This window comes from Amblyomma mixtum, chromosome 3, assembly GCF_055824585.1.
Source record: "Amblyomma mixtum isolate Tamu chromosome 3, ASM5582458v1, whole genome shotgun sequence".
Classification (NCBI taxonomy): Eukaryota; Metazoa; Arthropoda; class Arachnida; order Ixodida; family Ixodidae; genus Amblyomma; species Amblyomma mixtum.
In genome coordinates this window covers 292,252,484-292,274,027 of record NC_143014.1, presented here as the reverse complement: position 1 = coordinate 292,274,027, position 21,544 = coordinate 292,252,484, and the positions used below count along the sequence as shown (strand labels likewise).

The 21,544-nt window shown below is 42.1% G+C and overlaps 1 protein-coding gene and 1 pseudogene across 2 annotated transcripts in view; one reads left to right on the top strand and one right to left on the bottom strand.

Moving 5' to 3' along the window:
* LOC149355169 (regulator of nonsense transcripts 2-like) overlaps positions 1-3,701 on the bottom strand; it is a 40,913-nt gene extending 37,212 nt beyond the window's left edge. The window contains exons 1-5 of one of the 2 annotated variants that reach the window (XM_089583664.1): positions 2,948-3,701; positions 2,619-2,790; positions 2,417-2,526; positions 2,002-2,034; positions 1,846-1,930 (exon numbers count right to left, since the gene is read on the bottom strand). In XM_089583664.1, coding sequence (XP_089439790.1) covers positions 1,846-1,930; positions 2,002-2,034; positions 2,417-2,526; positions 2,619-2,790; positions 2,948-2,950 — 403 coding nt within the window. In that variant the 5' untranslated portion in view covers positions 2,951-3,701. The remainder of the gene's footprint in view (positions 1-1,845; positions 1,931-2,001; positions 2,035-2,416; positions 2,527-2,618; positions 2,791-2,947) is intronic. The other variant, XM_089583665.1, reaches the window with a different exon arrangement.
* Positions 3,278-21,402, top strand: LOC149355168 (protein MCM10 homolog; annotated as a pseudogene).
* The last annotated feature ends 142 nt before the right edge of the window (positions 21,403-21,544 follow it).

The following is a 21,544-nucleotide window of genomic DNA, read 5'->3' as shown; positions in this document are numbered from 1 at the left end:
AACATTGCTCTATGTACGTAGTACCATAGTCCTTCAATGTTTTACGTACGTAGTGCGAAGAGAATGTTTCAGCCGCGTTGCCTCCTGAAATGGGCAAACCTTTTGATAGTGCATCCGAAGGTGAAGACTTCGAAGGTTTTAAGCAGAAATAAAATGTTATGGACATATGGGAGAGTTCTCTCGTTTTTTCTTTCTTTATCCTAAAACGTGGGCGGGTATAGCGTGAGGGTTGCCTTTTTCGATCAATAGGCGTTGCTGAAGAATTTCTCACCGGTACGGTGAATTTCGCAATGGTTGCACAAGCGTGTTTAATTAAGTCTCACTAGCCTAATTGGGTAAATTGGGGTGCATCTTATACACGGGTGCGTCTTATATACCAACTTTTTCAATGACAACCTGCATATATGGCAGGTGCGTCTTATACAAGGATGCGTCTTATACACCGGAAAATACAGTATGTGCCATTGGCCATTCTAATATAACATGATGTACTAGCTATTAGAAGAGCCAATGCCTGGTGCCGGCTGAAACAGCTGTGAGCAGAAAAAAATGTCTGTCAGTGTCTACCACCTGTCTGGCAAGGTAAATAAATGCTTTCTGTGCTGCTTAAAATGACAAACCAGGAACGTTTGCTCTGTACCAATGTGACTCCGCTTCAGAGCATTCATATAAAGAACCATCTGCGTGTACTCCTTTGCAAAACGGTCACCTGATATCAATCTAGATAAACACTGCAGAAAAGCTGCTTTACAGTAACTAAGTGGATTCTAAGAGAAGGTAGACATAGCAGAGGGGCAACAGGGGGGTGACAGGGAGTAAAGCAGGTAAATGGGATTAGGAAATTTGCAGGGGTATGGCAGCTGTAGCTGAGGCAGGATACGGTTCGTTGGAGAGCGTTGGGAGAGACATTCAACATGCAACAAACGTAGCTGACCTGATGATAATGCTAGTGATGGCACGCTCCATGTGTGGGCATATTGCACCCACTAAGTAAAAGCTCTATTCTCCAAACACCTCAAGCATTTTGACACCCTTCGTTTTGACACATCACATGCAAGCAATTGTACCTCACTTAGAAATCTACCGGTAGTTTGCATGTCATGTGCACCATCTTTCGATACAGTGGCTAGCTTCCACACTGCACGCAAGAAACGGTTGGCAAAAAACACATTAGCAAGCGGCCAGAATTTCGCTATGCTTTCTGGTTCCAGAAGTGGCAGCCTCTATGACGTCAGTGAACACGATGTAGACTAGAATAAGCAACCCGCTACAGGAATGGAATTGCTGCACATTATTATGTGCACAGTGGAAGGCATTACAGTAATGGATAAAACCTGCTGCGGTGGCTTAGTGGTTACGGCACTCGGCTGCTGGCTCGAAAGACACGGGTTCGATATTGGCCACGGCAGCTGAATTTCGATGGAGCCAAAATTCTAGAGGCCCGTGTACTGTGCGATGTCAGTGCACGTTAAAGAACCCAAGGTGGTCAAAATTTCTGGAGCCCCTCACTACGGCGTCCCTCATAGCCTGAGTCGCTTTGGGATGTTAGTTATGGCGCATAAGCAACTGTGGCTATCATGCGCCAAACACAAGGTTAGATGATGTTATATTAAGTGTATAGATGATACATTATATTAGATTTAAAACATTGGCTTTCTTTAGAAACTTGCAAACAAGTGAAAACTTGACGAGTGTTTGCTCGCCTAAAAGCAATGCGGGATGAAATGGAATGTGTTCATTGTAACTTTGAGATGTTAAACCCAAAAAAAATCATACAGTAATGGATAAGGACCAGGACAACAGAACCCAATGTGTTTGTGCAATGGGAAGGAATTACAGCCTTACCAGACGCCGCTAAATTCTTGTTCCGAAGTTCCAATTTCAAATTTAGTCTTTCCTGAAGTTCTGTCACATACGCATCAAACATAGCCTGGAGGACGAGTTAAAAAAAAATTGATTAGCAAAAGAAAGCCATATAATATCAAAACTCAATTGGCTTACCTTTTCCGTTTCTTCAGCAGTAGCAGCATTCTCCTAAGACAAATATGAAAGTACATAAAGTAAGAAAACCGCACTAACTGCCAGCGAACTGACCATCATTTTCACTTTTCTGAGCAAAGTGGGGCGAAGTGACTGGCATATGTTCGCACTGTATGACCCTACAACAATGCATGCGTATGTCATTCGCTGTAATGAGGTCATCCGCCTTTGAATGCCTTGCATGGCAAGGAAAACTGCAGCAAAACAGATATCAGCCTCCTGAAGTTACATGGCATACCTGTTGCCACAATGTAAAACAGACAGGCTATATGATATTAGTTTACAGAAAGAGATACATGAAAACACTAGGTTGCCAAAAAATGTCCAAGAAATGCCAGCAAACAGCACAGCCCTTCACATTCACAAAGATCCTTACTGCCACCGAGCTGATAGCCCCTTCTTGCGATGTATCTTCAGGGGGTAGACTGTCTGCACGTTTTGGCGAGACCTTGTCACCTGAACTGCCACCAGGTGCGAAGTCACCAGCTAGGAAACAAACACATAATAAAAGAATCAAGACGAGTGGCGCAGCCCGCGAGACCAAGCTGCGATACGCGCGCGAGAAGGGCTTACGCTACCACGTTTAAGGTTGCCTCCGGCGCCGTGGGGAACATTATTGCCGGACGACAGAGGCGCGCATTGCTGGTCGCCTTTTCCAGCTTGCAAGGCCCGGGCTTGCTGCCGCCGACCTCTCTCCTCCCGTTCTCTGCGCCTGCTCTTGCCTTTGACTTCCGTTTTCTTCTCGAAATCCTGTGCACGACGTAAGAAGAAAAGGTATGGAGCGTGGAGGCCGGTCCAAACGCGTTCTCTTTATCGTCGTCGTCGCCGCCAGCGTGGGCGGTCACCAGCTCTTTTCCGCCGCAAGAGCACAAAAACATTACGAAGCTGCAGATAAGCGTTTACTCACCATTGGGAGATCGAAGGTGCACAACAATCAGCAACACTCAAACACGAGGTCTGTCCGATCGCACTGTTTCTGTTTCAGTTTCGCAGCTCCCTATACTCGCCGCTTGCTGGCGTGCCTATCGTGGACGTCGCTGGAACTAACGGCGCTGCAGTCGCGCTTTTCTACACATCTCGCGCGTCGTCTGCTACACCCTCGTAAAGACGGGCGGTGCCGCGCCCATACCTGCAGGTTAATTAATTTTTTCCGGCGTGACCAAACAAGAATGTGGCATAACCGCTGTTGGTACTTGTCGAAAAGCTGTTCCGCTTGGAGGGCACAAGGATACAACCAATGGGGTTGGGGCGAACGGTATCTGAAGGAGGCACGCACGATCGGCCCGCTTTGCCTTTTAGGCGTCGCCGAAAGATCGCCGAAAGTCGTCTGAGTTCTTATCGAGACGACCCACTGACACATGAAAGATGGCACTCCTTCGGTCTACCGCCCGCGTATATCATTCTTCTCACCTTTCATTTAATCCTTAGAGAAAGATAAGCCCAAAGTCTCCCTTCCACTCGGCGAGCTTGATGGCAGTGGCGTGAGGGACCCCTATTCTGGTATACGTATAATAAGTTGCCAGTGCCTTTAACAACTTACTTATGGCATTTTTCAACCAACTGTTCACTTTTTTAGGCATTTCCACAGTAACATAAGCATAGTTAGAATGTGCTGGCAAGTTTGTGATTTGCTGTGCAGTGCTTGTGCTTCTTGTTGTTGGGAAGTCATAACTGCACGTTTGTTTCAGAATATTTCCTTCTGCTGTGCCTTGAGTTGAGCACGGATCCGATCGTTGTATAGTGTGCAGTGAGGGATATCACTGAAAGAAACAGTACCTTGTTCATTCTTTTCCAGCACCTAAAATAGTGTTTATTATGCTAAAATAACTAAAGCTCGAAAACTGAGTGGTTCTAATATACTCCGTGCTGTCATTATTTAGATCAGGTACCATTGTATCATAAAACTACTTCACCAAGCAATTTAGCAAGCAATCCTAGACTGCATTTTGGCTGTTTGCATACCCAGTTGATTTTTACTTTTCCAGACGACCCGTTGTATCATCAACAGTTATGCAAGCTCGTATGACTGGAAGAAAAATGGTCAAGATGTCCATGGTACCCAGTTTTGTTAAGCAGAATAATATAGACATTGACTGGGTTACTGTAGGCGTTTTGGTTAACAAGTCACCACCGAAGACATCTAAAAATGTATGTGTGACCCCTAAGTCTTTGATTTTGCTGACGAAACCTCCAAATTTTAGCACCTAAAAGTCCTTGCTGTCATTTTAGATTGAAGTTCAGAATGGCGCAAAAGACACACACACGCGAAAAATAGGGGATGACACATTTTTCCTGTGTGTTTCTTTTGCGCCATTCTGAACTTCAATCATGAACCAACTAGCCCCAAAGCAAGTTCTTCTGTCATTTTAGACTCTACATGAGCACTCCATGCCCTTTCTTGGCCATTTGTACAGCTTTTTGTCATTTCATTTGTGCTAACGTATGATTGACTTAGCATCATCGGAACCAATTGTAAATATATTTAGCACAGCTTAACTGCTGACTTTCATATCAAATAGGTCAAACTTGGCATAGCAGTTTGAATTATTCCGCGTTCAAATTAAAGAACTACAGACACCTAATTTTAGTTGCATGTGTTCTCTCTCATGTCATGCGGTAGACATTAGAATACATGGATCACTGCGTGGTATTTGCCTACAGCTACTAAATAATTTATAATTGAATTTCTTCTCTCATGCTGCTCTGGTTCAACTTTAGGTCACATGAGGCATGGAAAAACTGAAATATAAATGCTGATAGTGGTCTTGACTTGCTACAGCAGTTAAACCAGCCTGCTTTATGATCTAGAATTACAACCAACAATGTATCAGCAGTTGTATTGCCGTTTTTCATGCCTCACGTGATCTAAAGTTCAACTACTCATCACAGCCATTGTACGGTTGATGAAACCAAAACCTAAACAGCGTCAAAAAGAAATTTAATTGTAAATTATTTAGTGGCTGTAGGCACTTACCATGGGATTCCATGTATATCAATGTCTAACGCATTATTTGAAAGAAAACACACAAGCAAAAATTTGGTGCCCATAGTCCTTTAAAGGATGCATTTAAAATTTGCGCCAACATAAACTTTTATTTACTCGAATTATCTTCTAACTGTGGTTTACACTTGTGCTCAGGAGCGGGCATCGTATGAGTGATCTTACTATTACTAGTGCATTTACCACAACCAGTAGTGCTAGCAGCCTGTTCTGTGATTCTACTAACTTGAATTATGTGATAGTGGACATTTAAAATTTGAATTAGATGGCAATTTCTTCATGAAAAAGGCACACGCACTTGCTGGCCCTTGACTGTATATGTTTTGAATAACTGAGACAATAAATGTCTGTGGTTGCAGGGAAAGCCATTCTCAATGTGGAAGCTGACAGACCTGCAGGACTGTGAAAATTTTGTCTGCATCTTCCTCTTTGGTGACGTACATGAGAAGCACTGGAAAACGTCTGTTGGCTCTTTGGTCGGCTTTCTGAATCCATCAATCATGCCAAACAAGGACAGTTATGCAAGTTTCCATGGCTAAAAGCCATTTTGTCTTCAATACCTACATTCCTTCATTTGATTGTTGCATTATGACAAATTTCATTTCAGTGCACGTTATTCTTCTCCGTCACAGGTGAAGCACTATGAATGGCTAGCGCATCAGGATGTATTCAAATTGCAATCTTAATTTTTCTTGATTTTGATGTGCTTTATTTCTGTTCAAAATCTTTTGTTTCTTATGAAGCTATGATATTTGAAATGGTTGCAATTTATAATTCTGAGTATTTGATTCAAGAAACGTGCCTGTGTACATATTTTTTTTACTTTTGCCAAAAACTTCACTTTACCATGCCATTTTCTAGAGCAATCGGACAGAAGTTTGCCTCAGTATTGATCACCCCAGTAAGGTAACACTGATGGGAACCTCAAAGGATTTTGCTATCTGCAGAAGCAAAACTAGAGATGGCCAGGCATGTACCAGTGTAGTCAACATGTAAGTATTTCCCTGTAAGTCTAATCTCTGTAGGGCAGGAGTTCTGACACTGGGTTCCCGAGCACCTAAACCCATGCATGGCTTACCCATCACCTTTCCTTTTAATCGTGTTTATTTTGGGACTGACCATATTGTAATTGCTAATAGATTGTTTCACTATATTACCGGTCTTTATTAGCTGAACTTGGATTTTTTTTGAGAAGCCATGCTACGTGCTCTCTACGTGCTCTTTTTTGCACGCATTTCAGAGAGGAAGAGATGGAAGCCAGGAAATGCGGTGTTCCTTGGCATCTTTTGAAAGCAGTTAGGGTTCCCCAAAACTAAGAAGACTGAGAACACCTGCAGTGACTGTAGCCATTCTTTCCTGAGAAAACTATGTTTACTAAAACACAGTTTAGACAGATTTTTCATCCTCACGTTTGTGCCTAGTACACGCATGTGAGCGTATGGTGCTTCATGTAAGTGATTACTGGGCAAGCATTATTCATTTCGTAAATTAGAGTAAGCATAACTTGGTCTGAAGGTACTTGTGTCTATGTTGCGTTTGTAACGGAAAACTTGTGAGCAATGAACGATTGTGACTGAAAATCAATGCATCAGGGAGGCGTAGCTTTGCAGCTCCTGTATGAATTATTTAATATTTCCTAAAACCCTCTTTCTCTCAGGTCAACCTGCCGATATTGTGTATATTATGTCAAAGCTGAGTATCGCAAGATGAGTTCTGAGTGAACGGACCTTCAGGCATCGTGAGTCCTTCTGCACATTCTTCAATTTCTGCTTTTCATTTGTGTGTGCATTCTCATAAAACATTAAAAGAATAAGGCTTATGGCGCATCTTTAAGGTTGAGCAAGTCACCATGAAGAAGTACTTGCCATTTACACAGTTTTGTTTGTTTATCGTGCAGCAACTTGTGACATGAGAACCAAAACAATTTTATGAAAGTACATCTTCGGGTTCCGCTTGAAAAGTTAGTTTTTTTACTCATGGTTTAAACTCAGAAAAGCCTTTCAGTTTTTAATGTGGCTGAAATACAGTCTCAGCCAGTTGAGAGCTTTTCAGTCGCCAAAAAGACATGATCGTCAAAAGCTGCATTGTCAATGTGAAACAGGTATTCTGGAGTGGCACCAAGTGGACTGAAACAGAAGATTCTCAAGAATAACCGAGTGATATACGGTGGCCAACTGTTTCTGAATCCCACGTAAGTTGCCAGAAGCTTCATGCTCTTGCTTAGCAAGTTTGGTATGTAGTAGATGTTAACACGTTTTTGACGAGATGAAAACATCTGAAATATATGCAATCTTCAAGAATACTACAGCCATTTGGCCATACGAAATGATTTATTCAGAAATTTCTGAACCTGTTACACTGATATTATGGGAAGCACTGGTGTCATGTGATATGTTTCGTTCTACCGATTCATTTCAGCTGGCACACATCACTCAGTTTTCCAGCTGATATTATGGCGCTCATATTAGTGCAAAGAAAAACAGTTCAAATGCATGCGTGGCACCTCAGTGGGGAAGTTAGCGTCAATACTGGAACAGTGGCACATTCATCGTAGCTGTAGTGCAAACAGAATACAGCTATCCACTTTTGAATTGATAATCGTCTGAACACCTTTAAAGTGTGCTTATTAACCTATCATGTAGGGCCTCTGACATTTTATAGACAACTTCACTGGACTAGTAGATACACTGGCTAGTGTCAGAAACATGTCTCCTGCGAGCAGAAAAAGAGATCACATGGCACTGCATTGAAAGAGCGGCATACAGCTCTCTTGCCTCTTTAGCTACCTCATTTCTGTGAACAGAACCTAGTGTTGGCGCATTTAGGAAGGAAAAACTGTCTGGTGTACTACCACGTTACAGGATACGTTTGAAAAACGCCAGTCATCATTTATAGACATTGGAACTGGCCATGGCTTCATTAATACTATGTGCATGTTGAACTATATCCAATGCTTTACTTTTTGCTTTTCCCGGTTTATTTGTTAACATTCGCACTTGCATTATGCACTCTGGAATGTTATGGCATTCTTTATTGCTGACGTTTCACTATCCTGCACAAAACTGTGCAGTACTGGGCACTGCACTCACTCTATACATGTATACATATTATTGCTGCTACCTATTCGTCACATGTCTTTGTGAAATATGGGCACTACTAAGGGATTAATTACTTATTGGCATCCACCCAAGCGCAGCCACACGGCTACAAAGGAAAGCTATACAGCTTTCTCAGAAACTTCGTAGTTAAATAAAAATTTGTCCTGGTTCGGGGTTCGAACCCGGGGCCACCGCTTCACCAGAGCAGTCGCTCTACCAACTAAGCTAACCGGGACGGCAAGCTTATGGTAGGATGAGAGCGAATTGATCAATAACTCGAAGTGGGAACAGTCAATTCGCTCTCGCCCTACCATAAGCTTGCCGTCCCGGTTAGCTCAGTTCGTAGAGCGACTGCTCCGGTGAAGTGGTGGTCCCAGGTTCGAACCCTGCACCAGGACGAATTTTCTTTAGCTATGAAGTTTCTGAGAAAGCTGTATAGCTTTCCTTTGTAGCCATTTGGCTGTGCTTGGTTGGATGCCAATGAGTAATTACTCCCTTATTACAAATTTACTCCACCTTGGGGGATTCCCATAAACATTTAAACAATGGGCACAACTGTAACATACAGTGGTTAGTCCTTTAATAATTTTATTATATAAGTAGTGAACACAAACAAGTTGGGCTTAAATTTTTTTATTTAAAAATTTTTTGCAGCTGCCAATATGTGCAGCCACCTTGGGTGGCCTTGCCTAATAGTTGTCGGCTGGGACCAAAGCCATGGCTGCCATAAGTGTCGGTGTTAAAGAGTAACCCGGTTCTCTACCACCACAACAAGCAGCGAGATGCCTTAAGATGTGGGTCTGCATGCAATTATGTGAAATGTATATTAGGTCCCAATCCCCAGCCCTTGTTTGTCTACCTGCCAGGCATTGGACTTAAAAACTATAAACTTCAAATCTCTCCATATCCCCACTTGAAAGGTCTATGCCCAAATTCTGCAACTGCTATTATTTCTATATATTTTATTTTTTTAGTGTTTTCTGCACTTATCTACGATTGCCTTCCTCTCCCTGAACCTCGTCCCCTATACAGATTAACTAGCATGTGAGTGGTATTTGCATACTGGCTAAAATTTAAGCCTTTTCATTGAAAAATGTTCCCTCTTGCTCCCTCTCTTATTGCAAGTCAGTTAAACAAACCCTATGCGAGAGGAAAAGTGCATAAGTGAAGAAAAAATTGCCATACTGTAAAATCTTAATTATATGAACCTCATGGGTCGCAAAAAAAAATTCGTATCATCTGAAATTTCTTATCATCCTAAATGAATGACGGCTGACGGGATTCATTTATGTCCGCACGGCCAAAGCTCTCTACTCGCGGTGCATACAGCGCGACTGGCGATTAGTACATTGCGATGTGGGGACAGCACTTAGTGCTCAAGGGCACAGTCGCGGCTTGCAACGTTTGTATGATATTTGGTGGCTCGGGAGAGTGTTCAGAATATCCCAAACTTTGCGCATTGTATGCAGTGCAGCCCAGCCGGGGAAACTTAGATTTATATCATTCCGGAATTAGTATCAACTGTGTTTGTATCATTGAGATTCTACTTAAATTCTTGACTCCCCACTGTTATCCACTGATCACTATTTAACCAAGCAATCGCATCTCATTGTCACTTGCCTCTTCTGGAAGCTATGACAGAAAAATTGCTGTGCATTTATTCCTTTGTGAATAGGAATGTTCTGGTCCTTACCTTTGCACAGGATCACTTTGGACTGCTTAGCGGCTTGAAAGAAATGTTAAAATTTTAAACATGAATTTCACATGACTTATTGTTGGTTTGCTGTTTACATGTTGTATGGGATGTCATTTGTGTGAAATAATATATTGCGAGTCATCACCAGTGTTATGCCTTGTAGGCGGGAGGCTACAAGAACCCTTCGCACAAAAGACAAACTGATGTTAAGCAACATTAAGGTCACCAGGCAGGCAGAAGAAATATAAAGATCAGCACAGCGTGCCTCAGCACAAGTTGTTCAATTGAAACATCTTTCCTCATCTGAAAATGAGGCTATCATTGCTGTTGCAGCCAAGTCCGACTTTTTGTAAGTCTATATTTCCCACTTCTTCAGTATGCCTGTTTGTTGTGAACTTGTTACCGTTTGTTCTGTGTTATTAAAAGGTTACAAGAGATACTGGACGCATGAATGCCACTGAACATGTGAGAACAGGTGAAAAGAAGCTGCAGTAGAAACAGAAATGAACTGAACATAGACATTCTGGTACATTTAAGTACTACAGGCAAATTTTGGTAATTCAACTTAGGATGTGGCAGTTTGATCTCAATTATTGAAAGCTGAAATTATAGTTTACACTTGAAGTTCGGAGTGGATTAATATATTAAACTTGTGTTGACATAAAATATCCCATGCTGACCTGCATTCATGCTCGGAGGTGTTGTTCATGCAGGCAGTCTCACAATAACAATGTGCCCTAGCAGGCATTGCCTTCTTACATGTAGAACTGTTCTTGAAGTCCCTTTTCCACTTGGCACAGTTTACCTCTTAGCACATTAAAGCAGTTATAAAAAGTGGTGCAAGTCTATTTATGAGGTTATACTGTTAAATGCTTTTTTTATAATTTATTTTTCTTGACAGTGTTACATTTCTTTTTCATAAAAAAAGCACTTTTTATGGGGATTGAGAAATACAAGTAGAAAGGACGAGCACTAAACGTCAACTGAATTTTTGCTTCAACAAAGGCACTTAAATGCAGTTACGTAGGTAGAGCATGCATGCAGCACTGGATCAAAAGAAAAAAATCGCTATTCCACATGTGGCAGACTGTTTCTTAGATACATTAGTTCCTTTCATGACAAGGCAAGAAAAGGTGTGTCGACGCAGTTATCACCTTCCTTGTTAATGTGGAAGGCATCACCGATCTCTCAGTGTAACTGCATGCCTCCACTGCCAGGCACATACGAGCATCATATGCTGGGTCTCACACCCACAACGCTTCCAATATTTGGCTAGAAATCTGCCTCCCGCTCGTCCTTTCTACTTCTATTCTTCGTACACATTCTTAGTGGTAATCTGTTTTGTGAAATAGTGAACTACCAACTAGGCCAGCTTTCTACCTTGTTTACATTTCTTGATAGTATATTGAATTGGCCCCTGCTTTTGTGTGTCTGTGTATTTATTTTGTAACATACGGTGTAAGGCAAAGCTGATCAGTAGTATTCATTCCTGTTGTTTCAGAAGAAAGGCACTGTGTAACCCTGGTGCTGGCTCTCGTAACTTCATTCGTCACGTGGTGCAAGAGACAGACTCCGTATCAGGTAATTTTTTTCATTGCTGCCTAGATCTGAGTTTCAGTTACACTTGGATAGACATTTTTAGTCTGCTCTATGCACTGTAGTGCAAATAAGTCTGATTTCCAACCATTGGTAGTTATCATCACTTGCCCACAGTAGGCCAGCCACGACAGCCTGATCCCACTTGCCTGCTTATTTTTTGAGAAACAAGAGGGTGTTGTGCCCTGCCATGCGATGTCACCATCTGGCAGAAATGTGGATAGGTGAATAGTTTTGGGAGAAAATATTTTTGCGAGGCTGGTACAGAATTTAAAGGCACTTCTCATTATACAAAACAGTGAAAAGAAATTTATCTTGGGGCTTCAGGAATTCATTGGAATTCAAAGTTTGCTTTCACTTTCTTTACAAATACTGTAAAATTTTCAGTAGTTAGTGTACTCATTTGGAAACGAAGCCAATATAACAAACACATTATTACCTCTTGAAATGTTCAGTTTGAATGTGGCCAGTTTGTTTTTGTGAAATGGACAGCTGAAGGATGGAACAGCAAGAGGCAGACGAGAGATTGCTGTTCAACTGCTGTGTGAAAATACCTTCATATGTAAAAATGGAATGTGGCAAAGGGACAGAGCACTTAAAAGTGGATATTACAGTAGAATCTCAATGGTACAAACCTCACGGGCTCGCAAAAAAATTCGTATCATCCGAAAATTTGTGTCATTCAAAGAACAAAATTCATACGCAAAACCATGGGAAATGCATTCACACAGATCTGTTTGTGGTTGACAGGATTTATTTATGGCTGCGCGGACACAGCTCACTACTTGCATCCGTACTGTGCGAATGGCAATCATGACATCGGCGATGAGCGAACAGTACCTGGTGCTTGACGGTACGATTTCGGCTCGCATGTTCGTGTTGTCCGTAGTAGTGCAGGAGAGTATTCGGAACATCCAAAATTCTGCACATTGTACACAGTGCATAGTGGCCGGCGAATTTTAAGAATTCGTACCATTCTGGAATTCTTATCAACCACATTCCTATCATTGAGATTCTACTGTATTGACGTGAGTAATATCTGTATGATATTGTTCATGCAAATAATTAAATGTTGTTCGATATGTGATGTTATCAATGTGAGGTTCGCATTGTACCTTTGAGCTTTATGTTTCATTGCCTAATGCAAACCATTACCATTATTTGTATGTGCTGCATTTGTCAGAAGTATTCCACTGCTCTCTATCTGTTTGCTTTTTGTGTCGTTTTAAGGGGAGTAAACAAGCTTCATGAAGGAGCGATGGCTTAGTGGTCTGAGCATCTGCCTTATGTGTGGGAGGTATAAGGTTCAGTACCCAGTGGTGCCAGGTACCGACTGGTTTTGCACTGGGTGCAGGCTTTCCCCTGGCCAGGTGCTCAGATTTTTTGGGATGAAATGCTTGGGAAAATGCCATTGATTCCATTTTATGCAGGTCAAACACGTTAGACATAGTAGCACTGTCTGTTCAAGCTGCCCTTGCACCTCTGAAAAAATAAAATCAGCATCACAAACAATGTTTCCTTTCTATTTTTAATTGGCAGGGGTATCTACCAAGACAAAAATGGTCTCTGTCACTGCAAAGGACCTCCTCAAGATGTAGAGTGCCAGTATGAAGTCTCTAGCCGCAAGTTCGCCACTGAATTCCAAGAAGACACCCGCTGCAGGGACACTGGCACAAAGGCTGACTGCTAACAGGCCTTGCAGCCTAAGCTCAGCACCATTGAGAGCATTAACGCCTTCCCAAATAGCAAATGTAGGCTCTAACTCCTTTTTCACCATTGCCCAGCATGGTTTTCGCAAGTCTTTCCCATGCGAAACTCAGCTAATATGTTTCACACATGACCTTCACTGTATCCTTGACCACGGGTCTCAGGCAGACTGCATATTTTTGGACTTCTCGAAAGTGTTTGACACGGTTTTGCATGAGCTTCTCTTTCTTAAATTAAGCAATCTTAATATAAACCCCAATGTCCTTGCATGGCTACAATGCTTTCTTTCTAACCGTTCACAATTCGTAACAGCAAACAATATAAACTCGTATTCTTTGCCTGTCCGTTCCGGCGTGCCTCAGGGGTCAGTTCTTGGGCCCCTCCATCTATATAAATGACTTACCGGCTCACATTTCTTCTTCAATTAATCTTTTTGCCAATGATTGTGTTATTTACTGGAAAATTAAAGATGGCAATGATGTCTCTTGTCTTCAATCTGACATTAACAAGATTCTTGACTGGTGTTTTATTTGGAACATGCAACTAAACATTCATAAGTGTAAACATGTACGCATTTCTCATCTCTCTACTTATCACATTAACGTGTCTCTTGAAACCGTGTCATCTTATAAATATCTGGGTGTTTACGTTTCTTGTAACCTGTCTTGGAAAACTCATGTTGAATACATTATAAATAATGCTGATAGCATGCTTGGGAACCTTCGCAGAAATTTCTCACGTTCAATAAAATTATTACTTTATAAAACAATGGTACGGTTCAAGTTAGAATATGCTGCATCTGTCTGTAGCCCTAGCATCGATTCACTCATTTCAGGTTTGGAACCTTTGCAGAATCATGCATGCCGTTTTATTCTTTCTAATTGTTACTGAACAAGCAGTGTAACTGCCACGAAATCAAGTTTGTCCCTACCACTTCTTTCCCACTGCAGATCAATAGCTTCACTGTGTCTTTTTCATAAAATTTACCACAACAGCTTTCTCAAACATAAGTTACTGTCAAGACCATGTTACATATCAGCACGTGTTGATCACCGTCATTAAGTTGGAATCCCAGCTTGTCACACCGAACTTGTGTCAGCTGGAATCACCTTCCCCACGACATCGCAGGTATTTCTGATAATATTGCATTTCTTAAAGTCCTTAATGCTTCTTTCTGAGTATGTGTTTGTTCATTGCTGTATAAAAATTGCCTTTCACTGTCTACACACTGTTTTAATGTATCCCCATTGCATTTCTAATCACATTGCCTTCCTCTGTTTTCACTTTGTTATGTATTCCTGGTTTATTTTTGTTTCCTCTCCTCCTTGTTTTCGCTGTTTAGGCTGAATTTTTTATGTATCCCCACTCACCTCTGTAATGCCTTCGGGCCCTGAGGGTACAATACATAAATAAATAAATACCACAATTTCACTAGTTAACAAACCTGACAGCATTAGCTCCTTCTGAAACAGCAAAGATGGGGCAAGTAATTTTTGAACTTGGCCTCTTTTGCCAGTTGAACCATAGTAACAGTTGCTAAAGCTACTGTACGAGGGTGAGCCCATGGTTGTAGGATTGAATCTCAGCCTCAGTGGCAGCACTTTGATGCAGGCGAAATGCAGAATCACCTGTGTGCTGTGTGATGTCATTTGGTTGAAATTGATCCAGGGCCCTATGCCGCAATAGTGGTCCAGTGGCTTGAGCATTCCCCTTGCATGTGGGAGGTGCGAGGTTCGATCCCCAGTGCTGCTAAGCTCCTATCGGTGATACAGTGGGTACAAGTTTTCCTCTAGCCTGTTGCTCGGCTCCTTTGGATTGAAATGCTTGCATAAATGGCTCTTTGACCCTACTTTGTGTGGACCAAAAACTCTTGTGCCATGGCACCCTTCAGCAAAAGCTGCCCTCGTGCCATGACAGTTCATCGTCATCATCATAATCCAGGGTCCTCTAGTATGGCATATCTCATATCCCATTCTCAGCTTTGGGATGATAAATCCTACATTACAGGTCGAACCATATTGTACGGATGTCTCTTTTTGTTTTGTTGAAGGATTCATTAAAACACAATAATGTAACTTCGCAGCAGTTAAACTATACTTTTTATGAGACCTGATGAAGTTGTAAATTTAGAAGATTATGGAATGTTTTGCAAAATTTATTGTTGGTTATTACACCAGCTACATTATTAAGGACATTATCATTATGAATTACTTAAAATAGTAGTTATAATAAAAGTTTCAGCAGGATTTTTTCATTCTTCAGGATTTTCTAGTGTTTAATTATATTCCCCTGTTGCTGGAACAGGGAGTGCTTTAGTGCATACATTAAATTCGTTACCAAATACTTGCTAATATTTACTTCCTTTCTTTTCTTTCTCTCAACAGCTTAGAGCAGCACAGAAACTGAGAGCAAAGGCTCCCCTGGTGTGCCAAGACCCGAACGCAGTGAAGAAAGGCACCACCTCAGTAGAAGTGCAGGAAAAGATACAAAAGAAGCTTGAGGAACCCTCAGCGTCATGTAAGCATCAGTTTAATCTAGCACGGACTGCAAGCACAACATAACTTTCATGTGTAACCTTCGAAATGATTGCAAACAGTGGGAACAGTTTTTGCATGCCTAGGATAAAAGCAACACCTTCCAATTAGTAGAGGGAGTTGTGGAATTATTTCTTACTTCATATCAGACCACAGTGCCCGTTGACATGCATAACTACGCAGGGAAGCAAAGATACAAGGTCTGTCTGGAAAGTATTTGACCTTTCCTTTTTAAGAGCCACAGAGGACAAATTGAAGTTGGATTGTATTGATGGGGGTACCAGGTTTGGAAAACAAAAGGACCCCTCTCAGCAAAAATGGAGCTTTTATAAGTTAGAAAGGACAAGGAAAAAAAAATGGAATACAGGGGTCATCATCAGTGGCCAATTTTGCAAGAAAACTGCGTGCATCGACACTGAATTTTTGGGTGCGGATCCCAGGGGCTAGTTTACACCTCCATTCACTTCAAAGCAGTGGCAGTTTGGTCCTTATCAGTGTAGAAGTCATGAGTCTCAATCGACTCGCAGGAAAATGCCATCATGAACGCATCTTTTGCTGTCAAGCAAACGTGACCATAGCCAGAAACAGCTAGAGAATCAATTTTTACTGAGAGCAGTAACTGAATGGAGCTGTCCTCAGTGTCCATTTAGTTCCAAAGAAAGTTTGTCACGTTGGTCAAAGAGATCTCAGTCCTCCTTAATGTACTGCACCTCATATTCCCTTCAAGAGTTAGCACACTTCGCCTAGCATTCCCTTCACTACTCAAAGCTGCTATGTTGCACTGTCTGTAATTTTTCAGTGATCTGATATCTACTGCCACTTCATACAGTAGTGTCTCAGTGCAGCAAAGGGAGCAGACAAAAGTGAGAGTTATAATTGGGGCATGTGCAGTGAAAACCCCTCTAGCAGTCGGGTGAGGTCCAAACCAAGCCACTGGCCTTTGAGGGTATTAATTCTGGCTGAATACCTTCCAGAATGATCTCTTGCATCAACCTCCTTGGAATTAGAATGTGACTAGTGCCATGTGGCTAATTAACATTTCTTCCAATTGGTCACAGAATGGGACCACTGTTCAGAGGAAGGCGGCTGTGCTTGCAAACTTCTCTAGTTTTTTTCTGCCTGCTACTGCTGTTGTCTTTTACTGTTCTGTCATGTGTTTTCTTTTTTTTTAAGTCTTGTTAATTGCGTATAAGTTATGCATCATGCAAACTTACTTCGTAGCCACCAGAATGGGTTTATTTTGGGTTAGTACAGGGAGGGGGTGCTACAAAAAGATTAGGCAAAGGAAGCCCTATAATCAGTTGACAGTGTTCGGACCTTCTGTCATGTAAAGCAGCAATAGACAAAAAGCAGCAAAATGCTATAGAAAGTCCATGACTCGCCGGACAAATATACCAGTCAGCAAAGTTCACAGAAGGTGCTCTAGTGTATTAACTTGCTCACCTCATGCACGCAATTTAGAATGAAAAAACTATAACAAGCAGAGGCAATACACATGTGAGCTTTAGAGAATTGTGCAGCTTTGCCATACATGATAAACTGTAAAGCTTCTAAAAGGTTTCAGTGCTCTAACAAACAAATTCAGCAGCATGCTTTGAAGGCAAAAAAAAGATGAGTATTTTGCAGTGTCATGTAAAGCATGCTGTACAATCAGGTTTATTGAAAAGAGTTGCATTATGATAGTCAGTTGGCATTGTTCAAGCTCATATGGTTTGCATCTTGGTCATGGTTGGCCTACTGTGTCACTTTTAAGACCACTTAGTCCACACAGTGTTTCATTTAAATTTCTTACATGATTAGTAAATGGAACGAGCAAATAATGCAGCCTCAGTGACCAGAGGCACCTGAACAAAATTGTTGGTAGGGCATTGAACAATCAAAAATTTGAACAGTCCGAGTTTCAAAGATAAAAAAATTCACTATATATTACCCAGAAAGTCACAGCTCTGTCTGTATTGGCCATTTTCAAGAAATCGGTGCCACGCTGTGACACGAACTAGTTCAAGGAGGATTGGCTTGCATGAAACTATTTCATTTGCTCTGCTACCTGAGTGTCGCCACCATATTCGAATTTTTTCAGTTTTGAAGTAACAGTACCTGCATAATGACCCACTCAAATAACGAACCCATCCCCCACTTCATTGTTGAGATTTTACTTTTTTTTAAATCTCATGTAAAAAGCGAGCACCTGATATTCAGGGCCAGTGTTCAGCATGTTCACTTTATTTTGTCGCGATTGGCCAGCACTGTCAACAATCACAAAATCATCGGATTGTGCCATGATGCAGCAAACACCTTTTGAAGCGAACGATGCTAAGTGCCGGCGATAAGAATGCGGGTGACGTGGGGATGCAACTGGTGGATTACATGCTTTTGTCGATGACGGACAGACAGACAGATCAGCAGGCGGGCGAGCCAACAGGCGTATATATGTATGAAATTTCGACACTTACAAAAAAAAGAGCCTGTGGAAACTTTTTTTTCTCTTTACGTAATGAATCCTCCCCCCAAATTGATGTCAACTTTTCCGGAAAAAAAAGTGGGCCCAAGAAATGAGTAAATATGATATCCTGCTAGATGGATGCTTGCAGGACCATGAGAACACAGTTCTTATCAGGCATCCAGCCTATTATTTCTAAATAGAGTTACTTGGACTAGAAATGCCCATGTAAATACAAGCCGGTACATTTGTTTAGAAACACAGCAGAGTGCATGTGATGTGACAGGCAGATTTTAAGTGAAAAGTATTTCATGTGTGACTGTCTCTGTAGCCACCAGCATTATTCAGGCATGGTTGTTTGGCGATACGGTGCTTTGTTATCAGAGGAGAGAAGGGATGGGGAGGGGGGGGAATATTTTAAAGATTTCATCCAAATTCCATTTTAGTCTGATTCTTTTTGAATTTCAATAGCCCCGTGCCCTCGATGTCACTAGAATCAAAGAGGCAGGCGGATGACAACAACCGAATCAAATCGAACAAAATTTGTTTTGTCATAGCAGCCTTACATTTGTCAACCACACACACCGCTGTCCTCTTTTAGCCAGTGTTCACTGTCTACAATTCTGTCAGCGTCATCATCAACATCACAAGTTTGAATCTTTCTATCTGCTGCCAAATGAACGAAAGAGGCACTACAAGTCAGACAAGGCAATTTTGCAAAGACCCACCGCATTGGCTCAGTGGTTAGGGTGCTCGGCTGCTGAGCTGGAGTTCGATCACGGCAGCCGTGTTTAGGTGGAGGCAGAACGCAAAGGCGCCCATGTGCTGTGTGATCCAATATACTGTAGCGCAGCAAAAGACGAGCACACAAGAGACGAGAGACGAACACCACGAGTGCTAACTTCTAACAGATTTTATTCTCCTGAAGCATCACATTTATACGCCAGAAAACGGTAATCACATGTGCGAACAGTATCAATTCCTCAGAAAAACAAGCTCTTTATCTGAGAGGAGAATGGAAGGTGTGCTTACACACGAGCATCCTGACCTATTTATCTTTTCAGCTTCGATGATTTCGTGCGTTACTCTTTCTCTGCTTTTTCCTATTACGACACTTTTATCAAAGAAAGGCTTACAGGTTTTTGACTTGCATGCGAGAATGTGGTCAACCAGCGATCCGCCTTGCCCGTTTCTGACGTTGCGAGCGTGTTCCATTAGGCGCTCGTTCAGACATCTCCCCGTCTGGCCGATATAGTGTTTCCCGCATGACAAGGGAATTTTATACACAACACCTTCATCGCACGTGACGTAGGGCTTCTGGTGCCTAGTTAACTCCATTAGATTTTTAGACATTAACTTCACCTTTCACTCTCATCACATATGCTGGGCCTACCAGCCGCGTAGCAACAAGCCGATGCTGCCATATCATTCCGCTCATTCAAAACTGGTAAAAAGAGGTATTGTCAATTTATGTTTTCAAAATGCTCTCCAGAAATCTTGTCCGCACATGATGACCGATAGTTTTAAAGAGCAGTCCAAGAGGCTGACTAATGCCGGGTACCCCTCCCATGTTCAAGTTTCTGTTGCCGAAAAACTTGTTAAGAAAATAAGACCAGAAAATCAATGTCACCCAAACCCGGTTCCTCGTGAACGAAAAAACCTTGTTGTATTACCTTATCTCCACAAGATTTCCCACAATTTGAAAAGAATTGGTCAACGAGCAAATGCAACCATCGTGTTCTCGGCGCCGAAAAAGCTTGCAACGTTGTGCAAACTGGGAAAAACAAACACTAACAAAGCGCGCGGATGCGCAACTAGGCCCTACGTCACGTGCGATGAAGGTGTTGTGTATAAAATTCCCTTGTCATGCGGGAAACACTATATCGGCCAGACGGGGAGATGTCTGAACGAGCGCCTAATGGAACACGCTCGCAACGTCAGAAACGGGCAAGGCGGATCGCTGGTTGACCACATTCTCGCATGCAAGTCAAAAACCTGTAAGCCTTTCTTTGATAAAAGTGTCGTAATAGGAAAAAGCAGAGAAAGAGTAACGCACGAAATCATCGAAGCTGAAAAGATAAATAGGTCAGGATGCTCGTGTGTAAGCACACCTTCCATTCTCCTCTCAGATAAAGAGCTTGTTTTTCTGAGGAATTGATACTGTTCGCACATGTGATTACCGTTTTCTGGCGTATAAATGTGATGCTTCAGGAGAATAAAATCTGTTAGAAGTTAGCACTCGTGGTGTTCGTCTCTCGTCTCTTGTGTCCTCGTCTTTTGCTGCGCTACAGTATATTGGAACTATGTACCAACAAGCCCAAAAAGCCACGCTGCTGTGTGATGTCTGTGCAGGTTGAAGATCCCCAGGTGGTCGAAATTGTTCCGGAGTCCTCCACTACAGCACCTTTCTCTGTTTCATCTTTCACTCCCACCTTCCATCCTTATCATACAATGCAGTTCGGTGTTCACTGAGATGTGAGAAAATTACTGCACCATTTCTTTGCCTCAAAAATTTTACAAAGTGCAAAAATTGGATGGATCTTGTCTACAGTGTCACTTTGAGGGGAATGCATAAAATGCTTTTCATAACAAGGAATTGGCCGTTAAGGGCAGTGCCAGACTGTGCTTGAAGAAGAGCACAGCGGCATTAAGTAGTGTGGTGTCATCCGAAGCACATTGATGACTGTAAGAGCTGAGAACCAAGCCTCTTGATCACATGCGGGAGGTGTGGGGTTCGATCCCCAGTACCACTGGGTTCCCACTGGTGATACAGTGGGTACAAGCTTTCCCCTGCCTGGTGCTCGGCTTCTTTAGCGGTGAAATGCTTGGGAAATGGGTCTTTGACCCCACCTTGAGCAAACACGAAAATACCTTGTGCCATGGTGCTCTTTGGCTGCAGATGCCTTTGCGCCATGAAAATTCACTATCATCACTAAACCTCTTGATAGGCCACATGGATTCATGGCCCTGAAGTACTACCTGTGTCTGCCAAGTGGTACTGTATGATAAATGATGAATTTGTTCTGCCAGGGATTGAATCTTAAACTTCTCATAACTGCAACAGACAGTACTGGTAGCCATGAGAATGTTTAGCTGTACACAAGCTGACCATAACTGCTTCTCATCTGTCTTTTGCTACCATTTCAGGCAAGGAAATTCAAGATGATGATGAGCCGGTGAAAATGCCAGCAGCTAAGAAATGCCGTCTCGGGCCAGCATTAAGCAATGATGAAGTAAAGAAGCTGCTTCGACAAAAGTCATCTCATGCTCACCAAGTGGATGATGTATGACCATTTCGCATTGATGCTGCATGTTGTAGTGTGCTTAGTGTGGACTTTAACACCTGTGAGACATTCACTGAAAGCTTAACTCCTCTCTCCTGAATGAATTTGCTGAATGCAATACTGATGAAGCTAGCTTTCACAACAGTTA